Source organism: Triturus cristatus, chromosome 2_1 (genome assembly GCF_964204655.1).
Source record: "Triturus cristatus chromosome 2_1, aTriCri1.1, whole genome shotgun sequence".
Taxonomy (NCBI): domain Eukaryota; kingdom Metazoa; phylum Chordata; class Amphibia; order Caudata; family Salamandridae; genus Triturus; species Triturus cristatus.
Window position 1 is genome coordinate 1,105,732,277 of NC_140581.1, and position 27,374 is coordinate 1,105,759,650.

At 43.9% G+C, this 27,374-nt stretch overlaps 1 protein-coding gene across 1 annotated transcript in view; it reads left to right on the forward strand.

Moving 5' to 3' along the window:
- ELP1 (elongator acetyltransferase complex subunit 1) overlaps nucleotides 1-27,374 on the forward strand; it is a 754,242-nt gene that overhangs the window by 337,535 nt on the left and 389,333 nt on the right. Inside the window, exons 19-22 of the mRNA XM_085636502.1 lie at nucleotides 344-459; nucleotides 4,730-4,803; nucleotides 8,661-8,739; nucleotides 16,779-16,858. Of these exons, the coding sequence (XP_085492628.1) occupies nucleotides 344-459; nucleotides 4,730-4,803; nucleotides 8,661-8,739; nucleotides 16,779-16,858 (349 nt within the window). The remainder of the gene's footprint in view (nucleotides 1-343; nucleotides 460-4,729; nucleotides 4,804-8,660; nucleotides 8,740-16,778; nucleotides 16,859-27,374) is intronic.

Consider the following 27,374-nt stretch of genomic DNA (forward strand, 5'->3'; position numbering starts at 1 on the left):
TCATTTCAAAACCTAACTATGTTACTTTAACCTTTGTTTTGACAATGGATTTACCTATTTATGTTCTATTTATTTACTTTCTCCCCTGTTCAATCTTGTGCCATTTTCTCCCCTCCTTTCCTTCATCACCTCTGCACTCTTCATCATCAAAACAAGCTGTTCCCCATTGGTTCATCAAGTTACATGACCACCCTTGCCCCTCCCAACCTATTTCCCTATTACCCTTTCGTCCCATGGATGAATGGGCCTGGAAGGCTTAGGGCTGGATATGAGTGTTTTAAGCGTACTATTTTTTGTTGTTGTGGTTTTTGATTTTCAACTCTATCATATTTTGTATTTTTAGGGCTCCAAGGTCTTCTAAGCGACACCTCTGTGACTAATGATGAGACCCTTCGCAAAGTAGAACGTGGCTCTCGAATCGTATCTGTTGTTCCTCAGGACACTAAGGTCATCCTACAGGTTAGAATTTGTTGCTTTCGTTGCTTACTTAATACAGTGTTTGCAGCCTTTCAGTTGTAGCAATTTGTGACTGTCCGCTTCCAAAATTCATCGTTTCTTTCAGTTTAATTTAGGAACACCCTCTATTCTGGTGCACACACCTGCCTGCAGATTACTCATGCTTTGAGCATTCCTAGGAGTCAGACTGGATCCTGAAACTTTCCGAGCTCTCAGGCGCCTTGATGATGTCACTAAAGCCATAAAGCACCCACCCAGGCTCACCAACGTCCGTTCCCTTCTTTTCGCACCCTCTTACACAAATCCAGAGTTCTCTTTTTTCATCTTCAGCTTTTGAATTTTTCCTCAGAGAAAGTGCAGTGCTGAGGATTTCATTCCCTAAAACATCAGGGTCTAAGTACTGTCGCAAATGTTGATCACTAATCCGCATGAGGTGTGCTTGTGGTGCTTGGGCTCGAGGCATGGGTTGAGGTATGACTTAAGGTGCTGCGAAATAGGCCTCAGCATGAATCCCAAGACCAACAAGGAGCATGAAGCCAATCTGCCCATGGACTGTGATGAGCATCGGGCTTGATGCTGTTCACTCTCTAGGTCTAAATCTCAGTCTAAACCCTCTCCATCTTACAAGTCTCCAAAGGAAAACATAAGAAGAAAATGAGGCCTGAAGACTTTTCACCAAAACTTCCCTCTCTTGTTCAGGAGGTAAGTTCCCTCGATGCTCTCCGTCTCCTGTAGTCTCCAGAATCAGAATTGGAGGAGATCACTCCTACTGGGAAACCTATACCCGTGAAGCCATATGCACCTCTGCCAGGTGACACCTCATGCTTTCCCTAAGTTCCCAGAGCCAGTTCAGCTTTCTTCATGCATGCCATGTTGGAATTATTTAGGGGTGCCACAGGTGACTCCAGAGCACTTCCTGGTCCCATTGTACCTTTTGGGACTCCATTCAGAGACCATTCGGTATCTAGGCTCTTCTCCGAACGCCTCCTGCACTGCATGGAGGCTTCCAGGCACTGACTCGTTTGGCGATTTTGCATTCCTTTGGCTCCTATGTTGACTTTGACACCAATACCCTCTGCACCAACTCTGGCACACATGAACCTAACTCCAAAGCAATACTGAAGAGGTCTAGGATGGAGGTTCAGAAAATAATTGAAGAACAACAATACAGGGAAGAGCAGATAGATACTGCTCGACAAATATACTGGCAGACTATGCATGATTTATTTTTAACAGACTGTGACCCGAGTCAGATGCCAGATATCATCCAGCAGGAAGAAGCCATCCTTCTACCATATCTGTTTTGTGATATACCACACTACTTGACCTTGCAGCAGGCTAGTGGGCTAGATACTTTTCCAGAGGTAGACATGTACAGTGCTTCAGGGTCACCTCTCTCTGAAGTTGTATTGATTCATGTGGTGATAAGAAAAGCTAATGTCCGTGAGCTTCCTTTACCCACCGTCAAGACTAAAGTCAGCTGCTAGGCCAAGTCCACCATGATCACAAACAACCTAGGATCAGTTTCGCCCTAGTTAGTGCTCATCAGCCATGTATTGTTTGGTTGTGCACGGGACCTATGTCTGGTCATATCCGTCCTATTTAGGGTGACATACTAAAGTATACAAAAAAGTGATGGGTGGAATGCTCGAATTGATCTCAGCCATTGGTAATTACTCTGGCCCGTATCCCAGTCAGTCGGTATTTTGCACACCATGCCACTTCAGTTTGGACTGCCATATTCAAATCAGACTTGACCCTGTTCCAAAGCGAGCCGTCCGGCTGGAACTACTAAGGTGAAAGCTGTCCTGAGTTTCTTGTGTCTGCTTCAGGGAGGACTTGGCCTAGCAGTTTGGGCTGGACTGTTCCCATTGGAGCAGGGTAAAGACTGATTTCCTAGACCTCAGGCTCTTGAACTTTCACCTACAAGATAAAGTTTGAGATACTGTCTGTCTCAGGTACTTTTGGCGCTGGATGCGGTAGACTGGATGTAGTCATTGACTTACAGGCCATGTATTTTCACAAAGCGATTCTGCAGTCACACAGCAGGGATCTGTGTTTAATGGTACGGTCCATTCAGTACGATTTCACAGTCATCCTGTTGGGATTGACATCAACACCGCAGGTCTTCACAAAGGTGATGGCAGTGTTCATGGTCCATCTTTGGAGGGGGAGAATCCCAATGTTCCCTGACCAACTGGCTGCACAAAGCTGGTTCACCCCAGATTGTGCCGCACCACTTACAGGCAACAGCATCCATTTTGTTTGATTTGGGCTTTTCCATCACCATGGTCCAGTCTCGTCTAAAGCCCTTGAAGAGGTGCTGTAATTGGTTTTGTACACAGACTAAGACATGTGTTGAAAGGTGCATTACTTGTAGTATTTCCGGGGGAGGTCATGTACCAAAGTTAGTGATGTTTTCAGAATGAGAGAGAAAGAGTAATTTGGGAGGCTGACCAAGAGGTGTTTTCAACATTACATTGTCTGGATTTCCATTTAAATAAGTTCCTTTCTGGAAATGGAAAAGATCTTTCAGAAACTGCACACCCAATATCTGGGGGCTGTGGCAATGATGAAAATTAACGACTCTAGCTGCAAATAAGCAATGCATAGCATTCTGAGATTCCTAGCAAAAGGGGTGACGTTCAGATGACATGGAGTAGAAAAAGCAGGCAAGTAGATAACCACGAATGCAGCCTGTGTGAATGACTGAATGGAAATCTAGTGATGGATGGCTGATAGGCAGTCTGCTACTTGAGTCTGGAGGTAAAATTAACAACCTGAGGGGATAATATAACCAAGGGGGGTGACGTCTAGAAAGAAGAGGTGGAAGATCAGGCCCAGAGCCTTTGTGAACTGTAGTGGTCTAGATGTTAAGGAAGAAGAACACCAAGCAAAAGAGTGATTCAGTGTGTAGTATGAAAACACCTAAGCATTGTGCTAATCATGCTTGATGAGGAGAAGATATTCAGGATATTGGGGTTGTCAACTGCTTTTAGTTGAGTTGTGGGGTCAAGACGAATTAATATGTGAGAGAAGTCCTGATGTTGGGCCAAGATGCTGCTGCTAGATACACCTGTAAGGGCACTCTGTGAGGAGTGGAGAGTGTGCCATCCACATTAATTATGGGGCATTAGTGTGTTACGTGTGAAATAAGAGATTGCTCTCAAGTCTTTTGAGCATTTCGCAAATTAATTTGCATTGTTAGATAAGTGATTATCAGGAGTGGAGGGGTTAGCTGTAGGCTTCTTGAGTAGTGGAATAACTTCAACTGTTTGAAACATTAAGGATTGTGACCAGACAATGGTTGAAAAAGAGTGGTGTGTCAGGAGTTGCCTCTGGATTAGTGGATCAAAGGTTTGATAGTTTCAGGATTTTATGAGTTGGAGGGAGCACAGAGAATGTTTTTTGTCTTGGTAATAGGGGTGAGCGTTAGTTGGGGTGTATATAGAAGACCGGTTGAACTGAGGGGGAGAAAGGTCGTGAACTAGTGTGGGAGATGACAGAAAAGTAGTAAACCTGATTTTAGTTCAGTGGCTGGGTCACATTAGGTTTTAGTGGGAACAAAGGATTTAGGATAACGTTGGTGTATGATAACTGGGGTGGTGTTGAAATAAGGTCACATGGTTCTATGGGTAAGCAAAATTAACAGCATAAGCATCAAAACAGATGATAACATGGAGGACCTGTTAACTGACACTGTGATGCTTAGAGTTTTTAGATTTCTTCATTTTTTGTGAAAAGTGCTGATATATTTTGATAGTCAACAAATAATGTATGTGGTCTCAAGGCTGGATGGGATGGCTAGAGTGGCAGTGCAGAGGGCAGTATTGGGTGTTGCTGTCCATCTTGAAGAGCTTATTGTTTCCTCTTTTGGGAAAGAACAGGTTTGATAATCTAATACACGTTTTAACATGTGAAATTACATTGTTCTAATTCCTTCCCCTAATTTTTTTTTTTAATGTAAAAGCAAATGTCTACTTACATTTATGAAGAGTGGCCCAATGTTTGCCTTCTCAGATTAGGGGGAGAGTTGTATGATATCTCCTCAGCTAAGTGAGTCTGCTGTGAGAATATAAAAATTGTAGGGCGTGCTCACCCAGTCCTTTGACATTACTGAATTATATTAGTTTTCCCATGACGTGTTAAAATTACATTTATCTGGTCAGAATAGACTTCATGCTGAGCGATATGAATGATCTTAACAAATCCATGTGGGCATCTTATTGTGAAAATGTACGTAATTGCGATTTGACTTGTCCTTTCCTTGCAGATGCCACGAGGAAATTTGGAAACTATTCATCATCGAGCCCTTGTTTTGGCCCAGATCCGAAAGTGGTTGGACTCGTGAGTGATGTGAAAATTCTGCTTGTATATAATCTGTATTTTTTTCCTTGGTTCCTGAGGTTACTTTCTGAAAAAAATTAGAAATTCAGTAGAACACAAAAAAAATGAATGCAGCATTTACATCCTGATGTTAAAGAGGGTTTTCATAATATTAGTTTTTAATCTTGGAAGAGATATGCAGTAGAGTAGCTGGTGTTACTTCACCTCTATTCTCTGCAGTACTTGTACCTTTTAAAGATGAATACTAGTCCCTGGTGTCAGTAGCGCCTTCATTGTCAGTTCACTTGCCTTCGGAGAACCATTTTAGTCTTCAGACAAAATGACTTAGCCAAATGACACATTTGTCTCTGACCATTTCCTAAATAGTAAGAGATTGTCAGATCTGAACCAACAGAAACATATTTTGCCTCTTTCTATAGGAGAGAGTTGTGAGTACAATTGTTTTGCATACATTTTGTACAAGGTGTGCTGGATGGCTTTGAGCCAGGTTTTTACATTTTTGGGATCTTTTTCATCTTCTGGCAGGTTTTCCTTTTTGTGCAGAATTATTTGAGTGGCAGTAAATGTATTGACAAATATGATTTCTGTAGTTTCCACAATCTCTAAGATGTTTAGAGGTGTGAACAATATTTCAAACCCTTGCTTAATTTAAGTTATACTCTATATCATACGGTATGGGCCACATGAGAAAATATCTTTAGTTACACCCATCAGAATAAAATATCAGGCGGCTGCATAAGGCTACCCAATCCTTTAAGGTCACTCTACACTAGTCTCTATTGTAGTACATCAAAAAGCTAGCCTATGGTCTACATTATATTCTGGTGACTGCCAGTGATTCTTAAATGAATATACCATCTTTGGAATATAGTGTTATAATGAATTGTCTTTGTTTCTTTGGGCTCTACTATTTCTACATCTGCTATTGCCTACGGTTTATTATAAATTTGATATAGTGCCCTGGGGGTGCCAGAGCCTTTTCATTTACCCAATCGAGAGACCAGAATCTCTGAAAATGTTTAAATGAAATAAAAATGAAAAGTAGAAGGTCAACATTGCTGCTGCTTAGTAATCGATATTCAGGAAAGAAGGAGGATTAAAATATATACAGTGTAGTCTTCATCATTGGAACAGGATGGGAAGAGAAAGAGAGAGAATGTTATTAGTGATTGAGATGGGATTCAAATAGGAGCTTTCGGGTGTTTCTGAATTGAGGTAATGCTCTCTTTACATCACAGTTCTCCAGGTAGTAAGATCTACAATAAGGATGTGGCAGAAAATTATTTGGTCGCAGCTGGGGGGATTTTAATCTTTTTGGTTCTGGTTGGAAATCTTGCTTCTTGAGTTTCTTGTCATCTCAGGGTATCTTTAGAGTGGACTTGAGGTATACAATTTGCTGATATTTGATGGATTTGAAAATGAGGTAGTCCAGCTTGAATTCAAATTTGTCTTCTGGGGTAGTCCTAGTAGAATTATTATTACCAGAATATTGTGGTTATACTTTTTGGAGTGAGAGACAACTCTGCCACCAATTGTAACTGAACTTCCATTGGAACAAGAGACTTTTTACGCACTCTGAACATTAGGGTGTTGCCTTGGTTAATGTTGAATGTAGCAGCTTGGCTCAAATAATGCTACTGAAAAATGCTGAACAATCTGTTTGACCTACAAGTGTTTAAATGTTGTAATGCAAAAATACAAAGAGTACTGCTTTGCAGATTTCAATGAGTTATCAATGGGTGCTTCCTGAAAGAAGTTCAAATTGAGTCAAAACCGAGGGATTTACCTATTGGACAATATTGGGAGAGAAGCTGTCTATTTTCAGTTCAACAAGCCAGTCTGTGTTGAGATTTAAATGGCGTGTACTTAAGGTAATACTCTGAGCTCACTAGGGAGCTAGGGTATCATATGAAAATGAGTAACAATGGTCCCTATAATCATTTCAATATTTACAATAAAAGAGAATTTTGAAATAAAGGAACATATATTAATACAAAAATCAAGTAAAGCTTTAAATAATCAATTAACATATAGAGAATTTTGTGAGGTTTGAATACATGCTCGGTGCTGAGGCAATTGTGATACTTATAAGTGCTTCTGGCAATGTTTGTATCTCACTTGGGGTACATAAATCTGGCCTGTACATTATAGATTAAATTTATTTAAGCTGGTCCATCATTATTGTCAATGGCGTTTAGATCCACTAGGAGTATGGGATCAACATCAGGACTCTAATTAAATGTGAGCCCAAGTGGTTAAAGGAGATGGTAAGAAGTCAGGGGTAAATGTAATGTTGGAGCATCTGTAGTCGACTTGATAGTCAGAGGTACTTGAGAAGTCCCATAGAGATCTGTGCCCGCATGCAGAGGATGGATTGTTGTGTGAGTTTGCAGTGACCCAGAATAGGGCCTTAGTGAACCGTACAAAACAACAAAGTAATGTGATTCCCATGTAGTACAAAGACTGTTTAATGTAGTGATGGGTCCACCAATTCCAAACGAGACTTCAGGAAAGTTATGCCTGGCATACTGTAGAAACATGTCTGTCCACATACTGTGTGTTCGACTCAACTAAATTATTCTATGTGAATGAACTCCGGTTAGATTGTTCGTTCTCTGTACTTCTGTGTTTTTGTTTGAACTGTTGGTTTTTGCTCACCCAAACCCCTGCACATCAGAGACAGCTATGAGTTTATCCCATGCTGTGCAAGGATTTGACAAGGAATCTTTGGTTTTCCTCTGTGAGAACCATCTGGCAAGAGGGACATGTAGAAGTATTTGACTTCCCTCCCTCCATCACCCTTCCAGGTTGGTTTCTTACTATTGTACCATTTTAGGTAATTGTTCTCCCCACTTCACTAAAATCCTTTTCCACCGCCTTGATGCCTAGCTTGAAAATGTACCTATACGGTGTATTGATTGCACTGCTGACCCAACCTGTTATGAAACATCTTGCTTCGAACTCATTTCACCCTTCTTCCAATCGCTTTTGCATCAAGCTACTCAAAGGAAGCTTGCCACGCCGAACCCCTTAGCTGAATACTTACCTCCCTCTTCCCTTCTCTGTCCTCCGTTGTGCAGCTAGTTTCTTAATACTGCCCCTTTATCAACATTTTGTGCTTTCTCTCGTTCTTCTTTTATATTGCACATCTGGCTGCCCAGAGATCTGTTTCGATTAATGTCATAAAACGTAATTATCTTCAAAAGATCTAGTCTGTAACATTGTGTTCTCTTTTCCTTCATCACTTTTCCACCAGTTCCTATTTCTTTCGTCCATTAGCTTGAATCATCCTCTCTGTATCATCTAAATGAAAGCTTTACTGCCTCTGTGTGGATGTGCCTACCTATTTAAAAAAAATATTGTACTTACTTGAAATGTTGTGGTTTTAGTCTACTTTCTTGAAAGGACTACTAGAATAATTCAGTTATGCAGCCATAGTGTTTCCCCGCTTAACTGTGGATTTTCCACATTTGCAAAATAATTCACTATGTGCTGCATAGTTTGCAGATTTCACTAAAATTGTATTTCTAGCTTAGAAATATCAAAAGTTACTTAAAAGCTTAAAAACATGGTTCTTCACAATGGAAGATCCTTTGCTGAGGTTTGCTGATGACCTTTCACTTGTTGATTGCTGTATTCAGGTGTTAAGTACTAATGGGGCACAATTTTGCCCTAGCCAGTACTAGTATTTTATTGAAATAACAAATTAAGGAAAATATACTACATCATTTTATTGCCCATGCATCATAATGTGGCCCTTCATTGCTGCATAATTGTAGTGGCCCTGCTTATAGAGTATTGCACAGAATACATGTGAAAACCATCATTAATTGTAATCCTTGACTTTTTCTCTATAGCCTTATGTTTAAAGAAGCCTTTGAGTGCATGAGGAAACTCCGGATCAATCTGAATTTAATTTATGATCATAACCCAAAGGTATGTTTTGGAAATTATTTACTGTGATGCATATCTTCCAAAAAACAGTTAGATATGGTTTTGCTGTATTTTCTAAAGGGAATAATATATCATTACAGAAGCCAGCAAACACTATCACCCAACACTCATGCCCACCTGACAATGCACCACTATGTTGGTGTGCCCTCCATCACATGTCGTCAGGGAAAGGTGAGTTTTGGCTAGGAAGCACATTAGCTGAGTTCTTTACCTGTTCTGTTTCCCCCTGCTTGCTGCTGCAGCCTACACTTGTGGATACATTCACATCATGGTAACACTGGCTATGTTTGAAGAAGAGTGCAGTGTTGGAAAGAAATGGCCACAAAACACTATGTTCGAGGCATATGAGCTGCAGATCACACACTTAGGATAAGATCACCATCTGGTGTTGGGCTCGGATGATTGCAGGTTGTTGTTGTCTTCGGAAGAAGCCTTTTGGTCACGAGATAGGTGACTCCTCCTCTGGACAACAGTTTTTTTCCACCATTGGGTTCGGATGAACTTTTCCACTCCGGCTGAAAACTTCTGAAATCCAGCTTTCGAAACCTGTACAACTCGACGTCGACATCCAATCGGACCGGTTCCGGATACGGCTCATGGAAAGGACACCTTTTAAAAAATGCCCCCAATGTGGAGCAAAGTTCCCCCACAGTGACCACCACGAGGTCTGCAACCTGTGTCTCTCGCCGGAACATAACGAATCCAACTGTCCAGCCTGCGCCGCCTTCCGTTCCAAGAAAACCATCCGGGACCGAAGAGCTCGACGCCATATCATGGCCAGACCAGCTCCAGAACCAGAGAACATCTTTGCCCAGGATGTCCCGGAAGACGACTCCGAAAACCTCCAAATCGTATCCGAAGCGGATGATTCTGATGACCTCATCACTCCGGGGCAACGAGTGAGTACCAGTGCCCCTACCCCAACCCCCCCAAAAAAGACATTGGTCAAGACTCCGCCAGCTGGCCCCAGTCGCGACCGAAAATCATCTTCAGAAGCCCCGCCCTCGGGCCCGGCTCAGAAGAAATATAAGCCTGCAGGTGGCTCGGGCTCGAGCAAACCTCATATCATTGTGCCCACAATACCTTCGGCACCGAAGACTCTACCCCTCTCGGCATCGAAGCAGGCTCCGAGACCACCGAGGCCGAAATCTCCACCAGCACCAAAACGTTCTTCGGAACCGAAGTCTCCACCGGCACCGAAACGTTCTTCGGCACCGAAATCTCCGCCGGAACCGAAAAGTTCTTCGGCACCAAAACCATCCTCGGTACCGAAAAAAGTCCACAAAGACTCTGCCGATCACCCAAAACACGGATCGGAACCGAAAAAGTCGGTGCCAAAGCCACTTTCGGACAATGAAGAACTTTTTCGCCCGGATCCCACTCAAAAAAGGATTTATATCAATCCAAAAACCGTACATGTTACAGCTGTGCCATACAAGAAAAGGAAGCTGGACACAACACCTCCTCCAGCTCCCGTAAAGAAGAAGGACTTTGCCACCTCACCCATTCGTCCTTCCTCTCCTATATTACCTCTCATCCCACCCCCCCTGCCCCCACCTCCTTCTCCTCTACCATCTCCTTCACATACACCACCTCCACAGGATGATGATTTAGGGGGAGGGGGAGACCCAGATGACCTTAATGATCCTACTTATCCTAATGATCCTTTTACACTCCCGGATACGGCACCCTTAGATGACTGGGCTTACCCTATACCTGATATTCCTGTTCCCACTACATACCCCTCCAAACCCTCCCCTCCTGATGACCATTTAGGGTTTGGACAGCTCATAAACAGGGCGGCACTGTTCCATGGCGTCACCATGCACACAGATACACCTGAAGAGAACTTTCTCCTCGACACATTTGAGCAGTCGCAAAAATCTGTTCAGATCTTGCCCATGATTAAGGGAGTGATAAAGCACGCCACTGAGGTTTTTAAAGACCCTGTTAGAGCTAGGGTTCTTAACCCCCGAATAGAAAAAAAATATAGACCGGCCCCACAGGATCCCGCGTACATTAAAGCGCAGCTCCCTCTAGACTCTTTAGTCGTGTCAAACGCAAGAAAGCGGGTTAACTCCCAAACAACAGGAGACATACCGCCCCCAGACAAAGAGTCTAAGCTCTTAGAGGCCTTGGGCAAAAGGGTTGCCGCACAAGCTGCTAACCACTGGCGTATTGCCAACACAAAAGCCCTATTGGCCCGATATGATAGGGCTCGTTATGATCAGCTAGAAGATCTTTTACAACACCTGCCTGATCAGTACAAATCCCAGGCCAATTACCTCATTCAAGAGGGAAAGCTAATATCAAATGCCTCAATCAAATGTGCACTAGACGCAGCGGACACCGCCTCTAGGGCGGTCAACACAAGTGTATTACTTAGACGCCACGCATGGCTACGTATTTCCGGCTTTAAGCCGGAAGTACAAACAACCATTCTTGCTCAACCATTCAATCAGGAGCAACTATTTGGACCCGCAGTCGACACTGCACTAGAGAAGATGAAGAAAGATAACGAGACTGCTAAATCAATGGGAGCAACAGTCTCCACAACCCCGAGGCTCCTTTCGACGCTCCTTTTACAGGGGAGCCTCCAACAATGTGGGAACAGACACCTCTTCCACTTTCAAAACCTCCGGACAAACATCCCCTAACAGAGGATATTTTAGAGGAGGTTATAGGGGAAACAATACCAAGGGCCGCGGACGGGGCAACACCAACACCCGCACCTCTCCAGCCACTAAACAGTGACTTGCCCCCACTCCCCCCAGACCATTCCACTCCAGTCGGGGGAAGACTCCAACAGTTCCTACCTGTCTGGAATTCCATCACAACAGACAAGTGGGTAAGACAAATTATCCAGTTTGGCTACTGCCTCGAACTCACAAACACCCCCCCACACATACTACCCAAACACCGTCCAATGTCACCACACCATCTTGCGCTCCTCAAACAGGAAATTCGGTCCGTGCTTCAAAAACACGCAATAGAACCAGTTCCACTCCAACATCAGGGTACAGGAGTATATTCTCTATACTTCCTCATTCCCAAATAGGACGAGACTTTAAGACCCATACTCGACCTCCGACTACTAAACCAGTACATACACTCAGATCACTTCCATATGATCACTCTCCAACAAGTCCTCCCACTGCTTCAACAAGGCGACTTCCTTGCCACATTGGACCTCAAGGACGCATACTTTCACATCCCTATGCATCCCGCTCACAGGAAGTATCTACGATTTGTGGTAGACGGACAGCATTATCAGTTTACAGTTCTCCCATTCGGAGTAACAACCGCACCCAGGGTATTCACCAAATGCTTAGCAGTAGTGGCAGCGCATCTCAGGAGACAACAAATCCATGTCTTCCCCTATCTCGACGATTGGCTCATAAAAGCCAATACTCTCGAAAAATGCGTTCTCCACACTCACCGCACTATTCAAACCCTACACGACTTGGGATTTACCATCAACTATCCCAAATCTCAACTGCAACCCTCCCACATACATCAATATCTGGGAGCCACCATAAATACGTCCAAGGCCATAGCTTATCCCAGCACAGCCAGGATAGCCAACATACAAAACCTCACCTTAAAATTTCAAACTCAACACTCTCTTCCAACAAGAGTGTTTATGCAACTGTTAGGCATGATGGCGTCATGCATCTCCATTGTACCCCACGCACGACTTCAAATGCGTCCCTTGCAAGAATGTCTAGCACAACAGTGGAACCAGGCTCACGGACAACTTACCGATCTGGTGTTGGTGGACAGTCGCTCACTTCGTTCACTAAAATGGTGGAACACCATCAACCTGTCCAAAGGGCGACCGTTCTTAGAGCCTCTTCCACAAGTAGTGCTGACCACCGACGCATCTCTCACGGGGTGGGGAGCCCACCTCCTTCAACACACCACTCAGGGCAGATGGACCACTCAACAAAAACTGCTCCATTTCAATCACCTAGAACTTCTAGCGGTGTTCCTAGCACTGAAATCCTTTCAAGTACATCTAAAGAACAAAACTGTCCTCATCCCCACAGACAACATGACGACAATGTATTACATACAGAAACAGGGGGGGACACATTCTCTCCAATTGTCCCAACTCGCACAGAACATTTGGAGATGGGCAATTCCCCAAAACATCTACCTGCTAGCGGAACACCTTCCAGGGGTTCACAACCAGGTTGCCGATCTCCTAAGTTGCCAGACACAGCAAATCCACGAATGGGAATTACACCCCAAAGTCCTATTCCCATTCTTCCAAAAATGGGGCCAACCAGACATAGACCTTTTCGCCACTCACGAAAACGCAAAATGCCCAACCTTCGCCGCCAGATTTCCACACCCACAGTCAAAGGGCAATGCAATATGGATGAACTGGTCAGGTAGATTTGCATACGCTTTTCCGCCTCTCCCACTCATTCCATTTGTGGTACGCAAGCTCAAACAACAGTCGCTAAAACTGATCCTAGTAGCTCCCACTTGGGCACGCCAACCCTGGTTCACCACACTTCTGGAACTATCGCTAGTTCCACATCAAAAATTGAGCCTCTCCCCGGCTCTATTAACCCAGAATCAGACACCCAGATCCACAGACACTGAACTTGGCAATCTGACTCCTGAAGTCTTAGAGTTTGGTTACCTCAACCTCCCACCAGACTGTATGAATATCATAAAAGAAGCTAGAAGACCTACTACTAGGGTGTGTTATGCTGCAAAATGGAAAAGATTTGCCATTTACTGCGCTAACAATGATATACGTCCACTGGATGCTTCCATCCAAAACATTATTTGCTATTTACTACACTTGCAAAGATGCAATTTAGCGTATTCCTCCATACGTCTACACCTAGCGGCCTTAGCAGCCTACTTGCAAAATAGACAACACCTGTCCCTCTTTAAGGTACCAGCCATCAAAGCATTTATGGAAGGTCTTAAAAGGATTATTCCTCCAAGATTACCACCTTCCCCAGTGTGGAATCTCAATATTGTTCTAACAAGGCTCATGGGTCCCCCATTTGAACCTATGCATAAATGCGAACTGCAGTTCCTAACATGGAAAGTGGCTTTCCTTATCGCAATCACATCCCTGCGAAGGGTAAGTGAAATACAAGCCTTAACTCTTGAAGAACCATTCCTACAACTACATCGTAACAAAGTGGTTCTTAGGACAAACCCAAAATTCCTCCCTAAAGTAATTTCCCCTTTCCATCTTAACCAATCAGTCGAGCTGCCAGTCTTCTTCCCTAATCCAGACTCAGTAGCTGAGAGGGCCCTTCATACCTTAGATGTTAAAAGAGCCTTGCTTTATTACATCGACAGAACCAAACCTTTTCGTAAAACCAAACAGCTGTTTGTTGCTTTCACTCCACCACATAAAGGCAACCCCATTTCCAAATCAGGTATAACCAAGTGGATAGTTAAATGTATCCAAATATGTTACCAAAAAGCTAAACGTACTCTTACAGTTCCCCCTAGGGCGCACTCCACGCGTAAAATAGGGGCTTCCATGGCATTCTTAGGGAACATTCCCTTAGAAGATATTTGCAAAGCAGCCACATGGTCTACCACACACATCTTCACTAAACATTACTGTGTTGATGTGCAATCCAAACAACAAGCTTCAGTAGGCCAAGCTGTCCTAAAAACTCTATTCCAAACTGCTGCAACGGATACAGGTGACCACCGCTAGGGGAGACACTGCTATATAGTCTATCCTAAGTGTGTGATCTGCAGCTCATATGCCTCGAACGGAATATGCTACTTACCAGTATGCATCTGTTCTTGGCATGTAGAGCTGCAGAGCCACACACGCCCACCCGCCTCCCCGGGACCTGTATCTGTTCCAGCATTGTCTTAATTAGACACTTCACATGGACATCCTTTCTCTTTATTTCTTATACACTCCATCATTTCCCATCATGGCGAAAAACAATCTGACGATGGAGTGGATGCCCATGCGCACTGTTGTCCAGAGGAGGAGTCACCTATCTCGTGACCAAAAGGCTTCTTCCGAAGACAACAACAACCTGCAATCATCCGAGCCCAACACCAGATAGCAATCTTATCCTAAGTTTGTGGCTCTGCAGCTCTACAGGCCAAGAACAGATGCATACTGGTAAGTAGCATATTCCTCATCAGTTATTTTAAAGGTAAGGCTCTAGCCTCCTTTCTCCTTCCACGTCTTATACTTCTGTTAACTGACAAAAATGTTCTTTGTGGAGCAGGCCAGTGTGTGGATCAATCAATATCTGCCTTTGGAGTATCTCTTTAATAAGGAGGCAAGTTGCAGCCTAATAAGATATTCACAAGTAAAATGCATTCTGTTTTTGTGACAAACTGGTTTAACTGCCTTCTGAAATTATTTTCCAAATCTTTGTGAGGGGTTGTTTGGTTAAGATTTAGGAGGTCTTTGCACAAGAGTTCCAGTCTCGCAAAAGTAGTTGCTCAAATGGTACTGGTGGATATCTGCAGGACACTAGGCCCTTTTGCTTAAGTAAATGGAGATGATGATGGAGGTGTACGTCTTATCTTCCCTGATAAAGTAAATACATCTAATAGTAATGCTACTGACATTTTTAATTGTTGGTTTTTAAGTTTTCAGAACTGACTGATATAGAGAAAAATGACTCTGTGAAAACGAAGTATTGAAACAGCAGAATGGCTCATATGATGTTGCTTAAAAACCAAAGTGCTTTTGTCATTTGTGCATCTTTCCATGGAAATTAGAGCTCTACCCCATGTCAAAGAGTTTCTGAAAAGTGTTAAATATGAATTTACAGAGACATCTATTTTGCCTTCACGAATATCCCATCAGTTTCCTTTTTCTAAATGTCATGCATTTTTTTAAATGAGTGGTATGTTATGTTATGTTTTGTTTAAAATATTTGTTAAGCGAACTTACACCAAGCGGGTTCATGCCGCTGAGAGCGGGAGGGCGACAGTGGTATGATGACAGAAGCTTTATTTATATGCATAGAAAACAGAAGGGTAGAGTGGTAGAGTGTTCTTGCTATGTTTAAAAAAGGTAGCTCGATAATAAATATACACCTACACTCCCTGTTCTTGTAAACTTCAAATTTTCTGCCTATTTGGGCCATTTCTCTTTGAAACAGGTACATAGCTGCTAATATTGTTTGGGAAATGTAAATGTGTTTGTATCATTATCAATAGCCGCTAGTATTATGAGCAATGAATTGAGTCAGTGTTGCATGTTTAGGGCTTGCAGTCAAGAGTCCTAAACTTTGGTGTTTTCAGATTTCTGCAACATACAAAGAAATATAATCTCTGGTTCCATATTAGGGGCAAGGAGGCAAAAGACACTTAGATATACTGAAAGAAGGTTTACTCAAGGCTAACTAGACTTTCTCTCCACTGTAATACTGTAGATAGCGTGAGAAATTAGCAGTATTGGAAAAATATAGAAATGGCGACCAATGGAATGGATGCCGAGCTACTGGCACATTGACACACCTGCTTTGGCATTCCCCCAAACTAAATAGATACTGGGAGGAGGAGGTTCTCAGAAGGTGAACATCGCTTTAAAGTGCAGATTGTGAAAGAACAGGGAGTGGTCATCTTGGGTCTCCCGTTCCAACATGGAAGAACTCAACAAGAGGGAAACAGTTGTGCTAAGAATATGTTTTTGACATGCACAAACTGTATGTGAGAGGTGTGTGGAATTGTTGTTCAAAGGAATTGGGGTGGAGGATTTGTGTCCATTGGAGTGATTGTCTTTTGACTCATCTGTCATTTGCTTAGTTCTCGCCGGCCAAAGAATGTGTAGCTGAGTGAATAAATAAAACCAGTTAAAAAGAAAACCTGAGTATAAAGAAATTATGTCTTCAATTGGCAGTGTTATTTTTCTGTTATGAAAAAACCTTTTCCTGGGCAGTTTTACATATTATTGAAGATACTTATAATGGTTATCTGCTAAATAAATATTCAGTGCATTGATTTAGAGTAAAAGTTTATTTGATTTTGATCAGGTGTTTCTTTTTATGCTCTAGGTGTTTCTGGAAAATGTGGAGACCTTTGTAAAGCAGATTGATTCTGTAAATAACATAAATTTGTTTTTGACAGAATTGAAGTAAGTGTAAATTTTTTCCATATAATGCTCAAACTTATATGTACTTACATTTTTCCAAAGACGGAAGCAGCAGGCGGTTTTTACATTGGTCAGCTCTGGCGTTTGCACTAGCCTTATGTGTTAGTTTTGTATATTCACATGTTCAGCAAAGCCCCTAGTAAATTGAAGAGGCTTAGGTTTGGAGCCTGAGTAACACCATGTCTTCTTTGAACCAATCACAAATAGATGTAAAGTCTATTTGGTATCTAGGCAGGTCAAATTCCTTATATTGAAGAGGTGGATTAGGCCAGTAACTGTAGAAAACAATGATCATCTTACACACATGGTATCTGGATGATTACTTTTTTCTTCAGTTTTTTGGCTGCAAATAGCAGGCTTCTGAATACCATTTTTGCTTTTACCAGTTGTTTGTTTCCTCTGTTATGCCAACTTCTCTTTGCTTGCCTAGCTTTGTATGATTTTTACTGTGGCTCCACTGATGGCGCTTTTCCCTCCTGCAGGCATCTTATAGTACTGATGAAGTCCTTTTATCCATTACATGGTGACCTTCTGTTAATTGCAGCATTTCAGTGATAGATCTTGTTAATAATTGGGTTACTAGATGACTGCGGTATGACCCCGTTCAAGCAGCAACCAAAATCCTAGTCAGGACATGGTACAGGCAAATCCTAAATTAACCTGTGCTCACCCTCTGGTAGCTTGGCAGAGAGAAGTCAGGCTTAACTTAGAGGCAATGTGTAAAATATTTGTGCAGCACTTCAAACATAAAATGGATCCCACACCAGGTTAGAAGAACAGATCTGAATTTAATAAATGCAACTAGACCGAAATGACAAAAATCTAGAACTGGTGTTATTGAACTTTAGATTTTATAGTGAAAAATCGCACCAAAAAGCAAAAAGGACTATTGGGTATATCTAGTTGTGCTAGACTGGGACAAAGTTACAAATTCAGGCCGACCGTGATGGAGCGTGGGCCAGCTCCAGGGACCCAGTTAGGTCTGCTGAACAGAGTAGCTTATAGCCTGGTTGAGGAGGGTTGCGAGGATGTGCGTCAAAGATGTGATGCGAAGCCGAGGCGATGCGTTGGTTCTGAGGTGCGGTGAGGCGGCGGTGTTAGGCCCTGTTACGTCTACATTGATAATCCCGCCGACAAGGCTTGCAATGCAAAGTCAGGTGTGGGGAATGTGATGCACAGCTAAGGCCATGCTTCTATTTTGATGAGTGGTGAATCTGCGATGCGGAATTTCTGTGTAGAGGCTGCTGTTGACGAGAGATGCAAGGACCTGCACCGGAGAAAGCGTTGCTCAGTGGCTGGTCCAAAGGTAATGCATCGGTCCCAAGATGCGGTTGCAGCGGCAATGCAAGTGTTTTGTGACGGGTCCAAACTACGCTGCTGCAGCGATGCGTAGGTTCTGCTCGGGGATGCACCGCTCAGCTGAGGTGATGCGTATGTTCTGCTTGAGAATGCGTTGCTTTGCAGCGAAGATGCATCAGTTCTGCTATCAAGCCCCTTAGGCTCACTTCCAAGGGCCCAGGACTGGGGTGGCACCTCTTGGCAGGGTAGACTCGCAGATGGCATAGTGCAGGTGCAGGGTTTGGAAGCTTGTTATGTCCCTGAGGCTTCAGATCAGGAGGGCAGTCAACTAGCCCTTGGAGTCACTCTGGGTTCTGGGGTCAAAAGAGGCAGGCCCAGTCCTTCTCACCCAGGCAAGAGGGCAGCAGATCAGCACAGCAAAGCAGGAGTCCAGCAGAGTGGCAGTCATTCAACAGTACAGCAGTCCTTCTTCCTGCCCTGGCTCCAGACTCACTACAGGGAGTATGCAGCCCTTTGTATGTGGACAGGCCTCACCCTATTCAGATATAAGAGGCTGTGCCCAACTCCTACCTCCCATCCCGCCAGAGATGGCGTATTGAGACACATCTAAGCTCCCGTTGTGTGTGGCTGCTAGGAGGAATACACAAAGCCCAACTGCCAACTATACCCAGCCGTGTATTCAAAGACCGGCTACAGGCACAAAATGGCTAAAGCAACAAAAGGCCAACTTTCTAAATAGGCATTTTCAGAATTACAATTTAAAATCAGACTTCGCAGTCATTTGGGATTTTATATTGCGAGTTCAGAGATACCAGACTTGAAGAGTTTATTTCTTCCCAATTGGAAATTACTCTTAGAAATGTGATAAGGTAACCCCATTTTTATCTTATGGGAGTGTAGTTGTGAAAAACACATTTGAGAGTTATTCACTACCAGGACATGTAAAACTTAAAACATTGCACCTTGTCCTCTGGGGGTGTCCAAGGTTACCTTAGTGGTGACTTACATGCATAAAAAAGAAGGTTTGGGACTGGCAAAAGGTTTGTTTTGCCAGGTCGACATGTCATTGTAAACTACAGCCACAGGCTTTGCAATGGCAGGCCTGAGACATGGTTAAAGGGCTACTTAAGTGGGTGCCACAATTAGTGCTGCATGCCCACTAGTAGCATTTAATTTACAGGCCCCGGGTACATGTATTACCACTTTACTAGGGTCTTCTAAATAAATTAAATATACTAATTGGGGGTGAAACAATATTACCATGTTTAGGAGAGAGACCACAAGCACTTTAGCACTGGTTAGCAGTGGTAAAGTGTGCAGAGTCCTAATACCAGCAAAAACGAGGTCAGAAAAGCGGAGGAGGAAGGCAATAAGTTGGGGGGGCAGACCACCCTAAGGCTGTCAGGTCTAACAGACATTCTTTACTGCCGCTTCATAGTAATTGGACTTAGTCTGTGTGGGAATGAAGGTATAAGGTGGAATAAGCTTATGTATACCTGTCTAAGCTTCCTGGTCCCATTAAGAATATGGTCTTTAGAAACAAGTAATAAGATGTAAACAATTGTTTGTGTTTTAAATATTATTAACCATACCATCCTACAGCTGCTTCATAACACTGAAAACGGATTTGGGCATGACCTTAATCTGCGTTTGTTCTTTCTACTGGTTTCTCATCCTCTCCCTCTGAGATTTTAAAGAGCGAGTACGACAACTTAGATGGCAATACTCTGTGAGCACCAGTAAGAACTTAAAGTCGACAGATGCTACATAAAATCTGCAAACAGCTTTCTTATTCTACAGTTTCATTTAGCATTAACATTTAACACTATAGTCGTCTGGGTGAACAGCTACTGTACTTGTGTATCTATTCTCAACGTTGCCCGCAAACGTTGCTGATACATCCGCTCAAACTCTTAAATATCAACCCGATGAAAATGCCAACTCCTAAGAATATACTGTTTTCTTTGCAAGGGAGTAACAGTGTTGCCATGTTGTTTTATGGTGGTGTGCTTGACTACCACTCTTTGCTCTCTTGATTTGAGATTCAAATCTTGAATCTGCCCTCTGATGGTTCAGTCATCTTTGGTCCAAGAAAATTACATTAATTACAAACTTTAACTAATTCCAACTAAATCGAATTAAATTTTTGCAACATTGGATTGTTATTCATTGGTATCAGTAAGTAAGACACACTTTTTAAGATGTCTCAAACAATTTCCTCAAGATTTTCACCATGTGATTTCAAATCTTGGCAAAATGACACCTCTTACTATGTCTACAACCGTATTGTTTGAACCCCTGAAGCAGACAGTGTTTGTGCACCAGTGTGTTGATATCTGACCCTATGGTGGTAGATCTCCTTTGCTAGATGCCAAGTGAGAGTCTGCTGGAAGGAAAGCCTTTCAAACACACATAGATTTAAGTCTTGGTGATGAATACCTCTTTTTTAGGTGTTGGTTAACACCTGGATGAATTGTTGATCTGTAGGGTTGTAACAGTATCGTAGCCTGCACATCAGCCTGTTGCAGTTTATGGCAGTTTCTTTGGCACTTCTCTCTTTTTGTTCCTACATCGTTGTTTGGAGGGCCTAAAACATGAGGTACTCATAATCAATTCTACTTCAGTTCAATACATCAACAAGTTAGATTGTTGTGGAAATTAGAGAGTGCACAAGGGCAAAGGAAACTAAGCACAACTTCTCCCTTTCAGCTGGGAAAGGCAATGCACAGGCACATTTTCTGAGCAGGTTAGCCTGAACCAACCACTAGTGAGAAATGGAACATGATGTTCGTCCTGACATAGTCTCTTGGTTTGGGGCCTCACTTTTTTTGCCTAAAATGCTAGTTCATGACATGTTGCACCCAGCAATTCCCTCTCGCTATGGTAGAAAGTGATGAAGTATGTTTTAGTCTAGGAGGCTTTATATGCATGTCAATGTTACAAGCTTGTGAAATAATGGTGCATCAGCTAGCTTTTCATGTGTTATCGTATGGATCTTGGAAGGGGGGGCTTAGCTAACCGCCGAGCATGGCGGCCGCACCTTAACGGAGCTCCTGGCAGGGACCCGCTAACTCCTGCTATTGGAAGCGGAACCTTGTGGCATCTTTGCCTGACTTTTTCCTCTACATGTTGGGATGAGGGTGGAGAGCGATCTGCTTCCATTGCGATGCTGGAGGACCCCGAGGCTGCTGTGAACCGCCGCGAGGGTCTGAACTCGAAAGACGTTACCTGCGGAGACTGAGAGGGCGCGGCTTTCCTGAGGGACGGAGTCTGAAGACCTTGCGCTGCTCACTGCCGGGCACCACCTGAAACTGTTCCGGAGCCAACTCTCTGCTGGGCCATGGGCTGTCCGAAGATGCGTGACCCCTTACCCGACTATGAGGACGGGATCCCGGAATACAGCGTTATATCACCGAGCGCCCTGTGACACACTTTCACTTTCCCAGTGCCTGCCCATACTCTGGACCTTAAATCCCAGGCGAACCCGTCCGGAGGACCTCTGCCTCGCTTGCCCAACTGTCCTGAGGCTGGTGTCCCTCATTGGACTGATAGTGGATCGGCGGGACACCGTTGCCTCGATTTACATTGTGTGCGTCATTGAACTGGCAGCTTCCATAGCTCTTCAGTCCTGCTCCACAGTGCCTGAACTTACTCCGGTAGATTCATTTTCTTAAGTGGATGCTCCCCTGAGTGATTGCAGAGGTACTCACGATGTCCGGTCTCTCTTCGGTTATACTATCCACTGCTTATGCGTGCTCTTGAGGAGGCCAGGTGGCATTGAAGTGGGAAGACAGGGGTGGACTTCTAATACCGAGGGCTTCTACAGCCAGTTCTGCCACGAGCCTGGGGTGCCCTGCCTGGAGTCTACAGAGCACATCCACTTGCCATCCTCCTTGATTTAGTTTTATCCCTCTGGAACTGCCTTGACTGTAATCCCCCTGTTTGTTATGTGCAACGCCTGCCCATCTTGCCTTACAGTATATGAATAGTGCTCGACTTGAGTTCGGCAAGTAATTTCACCCTGGATACTTGCTTGGCTCCTCATATTTGCAGCGCTGACTGACCAAACGCTTGGAATTCTCCCCCCCCACTTCTTCTGCCTTTTTCTTTTTTGGATTGCACAGGCTCTGATTCAAGTCACTGTCACAGTGCCTTCGGGTCCTCTTCTCTGGCAGCGCTCATCCCTTGTGCTGTCATGGGTCGCACGAAAGAGAAACAGTCTGATATGCCCGTAGGGGATATATCGCTACAGCGAGACTACGACTCGGCCTCTCAAACATCCTCGATTAGCTGTGTCCCGCCAACGGCCCTGACACCCCCCTCCCAGACAAACTGGACCAAATACTTAATGAGATTAAAGCGTCACGCCAGGCCATGGAACATCAAATGGGCACCATTACCACTAATCTCAATCTCCTGAAGGCGGATCACGCCAAACTCTCTGATACAGTCAAAGACCACAGACAGACCCTTGCGGAGATGGTGCCACAACAGAAAGACCACTCAGAACAGTTGGCACAAATGCAGAAACGACTCGCCACCCTACTAGACAGACGGAGGGAAGGGCTAGGCGCAACACATCTGTATCATAGGTATGCCGGAGAGATCGGAGGGGCCAGATGCGACCCGTTTTGTGGAGAAATGACTTCAAGAACATGTGGCCCTGGAGGGTCTTTCGTACGCATCGTATACCTACCAGAAGGCCAACTGTGGGTTTACCGTCTAGGCCGCTCATTGCCCTTATGCTTAATTACAGGGATCGCGACCACCTACTGCAAAAAGCACGTGAAAACACACCTATTTAATACGAGAACACTCGAAATTCACTCTACCCAGACTACACCATACAGGTACAGCGTCAAAGAGCCTCCTACCAGTCACTCAAGAAAAAGCTCCAGGCCCTTAACCTGTCATACGCTTTGCTGTTTCCCTCACGTTTGAAAATTCTCTATCAACAAAAAGCTCACTTTTTTTAATGTCCTGAAACAGCTAACGCTTGGTTGGAATCCACTCTGCCTCCCCAGTCCTTGGCTAACATGGACCAACAGTTGCGACGTCTACCAGTACAGCCAGTCAAATCGGGATCCCGTTGCACCAGAACGATCCGAATGCTCTCAACCCAACAACCTAAACTGGCGCAGGCTATCACAGGGCAGGCATCTGCATTGCTGGCTGCTGCTTCTTTCCGTGATTCCACGCGGGTCATGTCCCCGGAGCAGTCGGACGACGATCCATTACCATCTGACTCTGAAAGTAATGATGTCTTGTTCCCCTCGATAACTCCTCAAATTGTGAAGGATCTATATGGTTGACTTGCTCATTTGGATCTTGAGATCTTATTTGCATTAATATAGAGAACTATTTTTCATATATATTCTTTAAACTTGCTTATATGGACCTTATGATCTTACTTGCTTCTTAACCACACTCATTCCTAACAGACTTTTATTACTGTTTGCAGGGACCTGGACATGATGTGGACATCAATGTACATGCTCTTCCCATTTGTTTTTCCAGGTTTCTATCTTATTTGTATTTATCATGGGGTCTGACCTATTTGCAAGGAGATGTACACTGTGCAAGTGTGATTATAACATGCTCTCTCCCCCCAGGTTCGGCTTTTAATTCCTTTATTACAGGGTCCGGCCTAGGGTGTAGTTTCGACGCCTCAAGCTTGACCATGCTCTTCTTGGCGCCCACCCCCTCGCAGCTGCTGCAGTATATAACAGTATGAATGTAATGTGTTTTAGTGCAAGTTTGGACCAACCTAGTTTGATCGTTGGCCCTAGAATTCTGAGGTTTTGTTTGATAATGGGATTTTTGGTTCCTGGTTCGGGTTACATTATGTCTCCTTCTGTGCTCCACAGTCTCTTATATGGTGCATTGCTACGATACCCTGTTAAGCTATGGCTGTTTTGGGCAAATATAAAATACTGACATGGAACGTTTGGGGAATGGGTTCTGTGCATAAAAGACATTGTGTCTGTGCCCAGCTGAATAGACGCAAAGTTCATATAACTTTCATTCAAGAAACTCACCTGACTAATTCAGAAGTTTCTAAAATGCATAGGAAATGGAAAGGACTGTTTTTTAATACCTCTTATTCTGCTTTTGCCAGGGGGTCCTTGATTTGGATTCTGAATGGGGTGCCCTTCACATTAATAGAACAGCGAGTAGACCCTGAGGGACGCTATGTATTGTTGTTTGGAAACTTGGACGTCTCTCCAGTGATTCTTGGATGTGTTTATGCCCCGAATTCTGACCGGACTAATTATCTTACCAAGCTTAATACCGTGTTATTATACTGGGCACATATCTCCTGGGTATTCGGAGGTGATTTTAATTTGGTCCTAGACATATATTTAGATCGTTCACATCCCCCACTACGAGGAGCAAAACCCAATAAACATGCGGAATTCTTACATGCCTTGGCTACGGGTTGGACATTACAAGATATATGGTGTGTTCACTACCCTGACTGCAGAGAATATTCCTTCTATTCCCCTCCACACCAGTTGCACACTAGAATAGACAGAATATTCTGTTGTACATTGTTGATGTCCCAGATGGCAGAATTCACATATCTTGGGAAAACATTACCCGACCATACTCCAATGGAAGTAATGCTTGCATGGGGTAGAATTCCCACACCGGTCCCCACCTGGCGACTCTGGCCACAATTGCTGGAAGACGCAGTCTTTCGCACTACTCTGGGCACCACAATTACACATTATTTCACTGAAAATAGGGGCCCGGCCCCTTCTTACCTGGTGGAATGGGATGCATTCAAATCTGTCATCCGGGGCACAGCAATCGGAGCTACTGTGGGGGCCCGGCAAGAAGTGAACAAACAGCTTACCATAGTGGAGGTCTCCCTCAATAGGCTTGAAAACGTAGCCCTTACTGACCCATTACAACGCTCTCACCTTCAAGAGGCCAGAATTAAACATGCTGAGCTTCTGGAATGTCTCCGGTTCATAGATCAAAAGATATATACATAATACAGTCACAAAGACGCTGATAAATCAGGTACTCTCCTTGCACGCCTCATCAGGGATTCTCCTCTTCCAGTTGCCATTACAGAAGTTTATGTCCCGGACAGATCGGTTGTGTCTACCCAAGCAGACATTAATTTAGCGTTCTTTACATATTATCACCGCTTATACACTGCTCCTACTACCTTCTCACCTGATGACATTAAGGCCTTTTTTTCATGGCCTACCCTTTCCCCAGCTGTCAGATGGCATTCACTTTGAGTTGGAAGGCCCTATAACTCCCACTGCATTGACGGCCTACCCGTGGAATTCTATGCTCCTTATACCGAACACTTGGTCCCACACCTTAAAACTCTTTACAACACAGCATTGGATAAATCTGCCTTACCCCTAACGACCATGCAGGCATTAGTGACCTCTCTCCCTAAACCCAGCCGAGACCCCCGTGACATTTCTGGCTACCGTCCTCTTTCTTTACTGTCCACTGAATATAAAATACTTAGTAAAGTATTGGCCAATCGACTCTTACCCTACCTTTCCAAACTAGTTCACATAGATCAATGCGGCTTTGTTCCGGGCCGCAGTACATCACTCAATATACGGAGTCTCCCCTATATTTTAGAAACAGCGGCGGTCACGGAGGAGGGAGGTCTAGGAGTGCCTGTTTTTAAGGCCTATTGCCTATCTAGCCAATTACAATGGCTTTCATATTGGTTAGCGGGGTGGCACTTCTAGGAAATAGAATACACCCCACGACTTTTACATCAGGGTACTTTACACAACATGCTATTACCGACTGGTAGGATTCCACATACGCTCCCTCTCTTGCTTAATACAGCCCTCCTATACTGGAAACAAACACTCAGATACACCAAGAAAGTTATTCCATACTTCGCCAATATCCCATTAATTGGGATCCCCACCGCTACTGGTATAATTACTAATAGAATGTTATCCTCCTGGTTAAACGAGGGGGTCTCGACAGTGGGAGCACTGTTTATAGAGGGCACTCTGACTGATCACGACAATTTCCTGCGTGCCCAGGGAGTTCCCTCAACTTTATTTCTCCTACATGCTGCACTAGTCCGCTATATTAAACAACACTGGGCTCCTGAAGGGATCGAACCCCCTAAACATGATTTAGTTCACGTGTTACACCTTATGGGGGAAGGAAGACTTCTTATCCGTTGGCTGTATAGGGGTATCAGTACTCACTCCAGCACACCCCAACTTTTACTCCGAACCTGGTGGTCATTAGACCTCAACAAGGAATTCACAGATAAAGAATGGGCCTCGATACTGGAATTTCCTAAGAAAGTATCCCGAAATGCTCGTTTTAAATTCATCCAATCCATGATCTTACATAGAGCCTACCTCACACCACACCGTCTTAACAGTATATACCCAGATGCCCAACTCTCCTGTCCTAGATGCCAGGAGGCAGATGCAGACTTAATTCATATGCTATGGACCTGTCCTTGACTTCATTTTTACTGGAATGCTGTTATTTATGCCATACGAGAAGTTACTAACACGTCTGACTGGTTGTCACCAGAAGCTTGCCTCTTGGGCCTCCATGGACGCCCTAAAAAGCAGAAGGTACAACTCAAGTTTGCGGACTTGGCAATACTCATTGCTATGCGAGCGATTACAATGAGGTGGAAGTCTGCCTCTCCCCCTACGCCACTCTACTGGCACACAGAATTGACACGATGGGGAATGGCTGAGAGTGCTATAATCCGACAAGAGGAATTCCGGGGCCTGCGTAAGACTCTCATCTCTTTGGAATGGGATCAAATGTTGGAAATTTTCAAAGCTATGGATTCCTTTACACCCCCAGCGTCACCAATAGCTCAGACTCACCCCGCTACTCCTGTATTCCCCTGAATGACGTGACTATATCTATTTCACAAATATCAGCTAATTACTCCTTGTGAACATGTATGTGGACCTTTTTGCCCACTAAGGTTGTCATTATATGTCTTTATGTACCACTATGTAACACAGTCTTTAAACGCACGAGAGGTGGTTCCACAGGAGATTGGGTTATTTCTCTGTATTTATGAACCAATGAACCGGGGGGGAGGTGGTTATCTTCTTACTTATTATTTTGTTAGTATTAGGACTGATGCGACAATATGCAATGCTCACTTTCTCAATTTTCAGACTGTTTCCTTTCTCACATGTTCATGATATGTCATTTG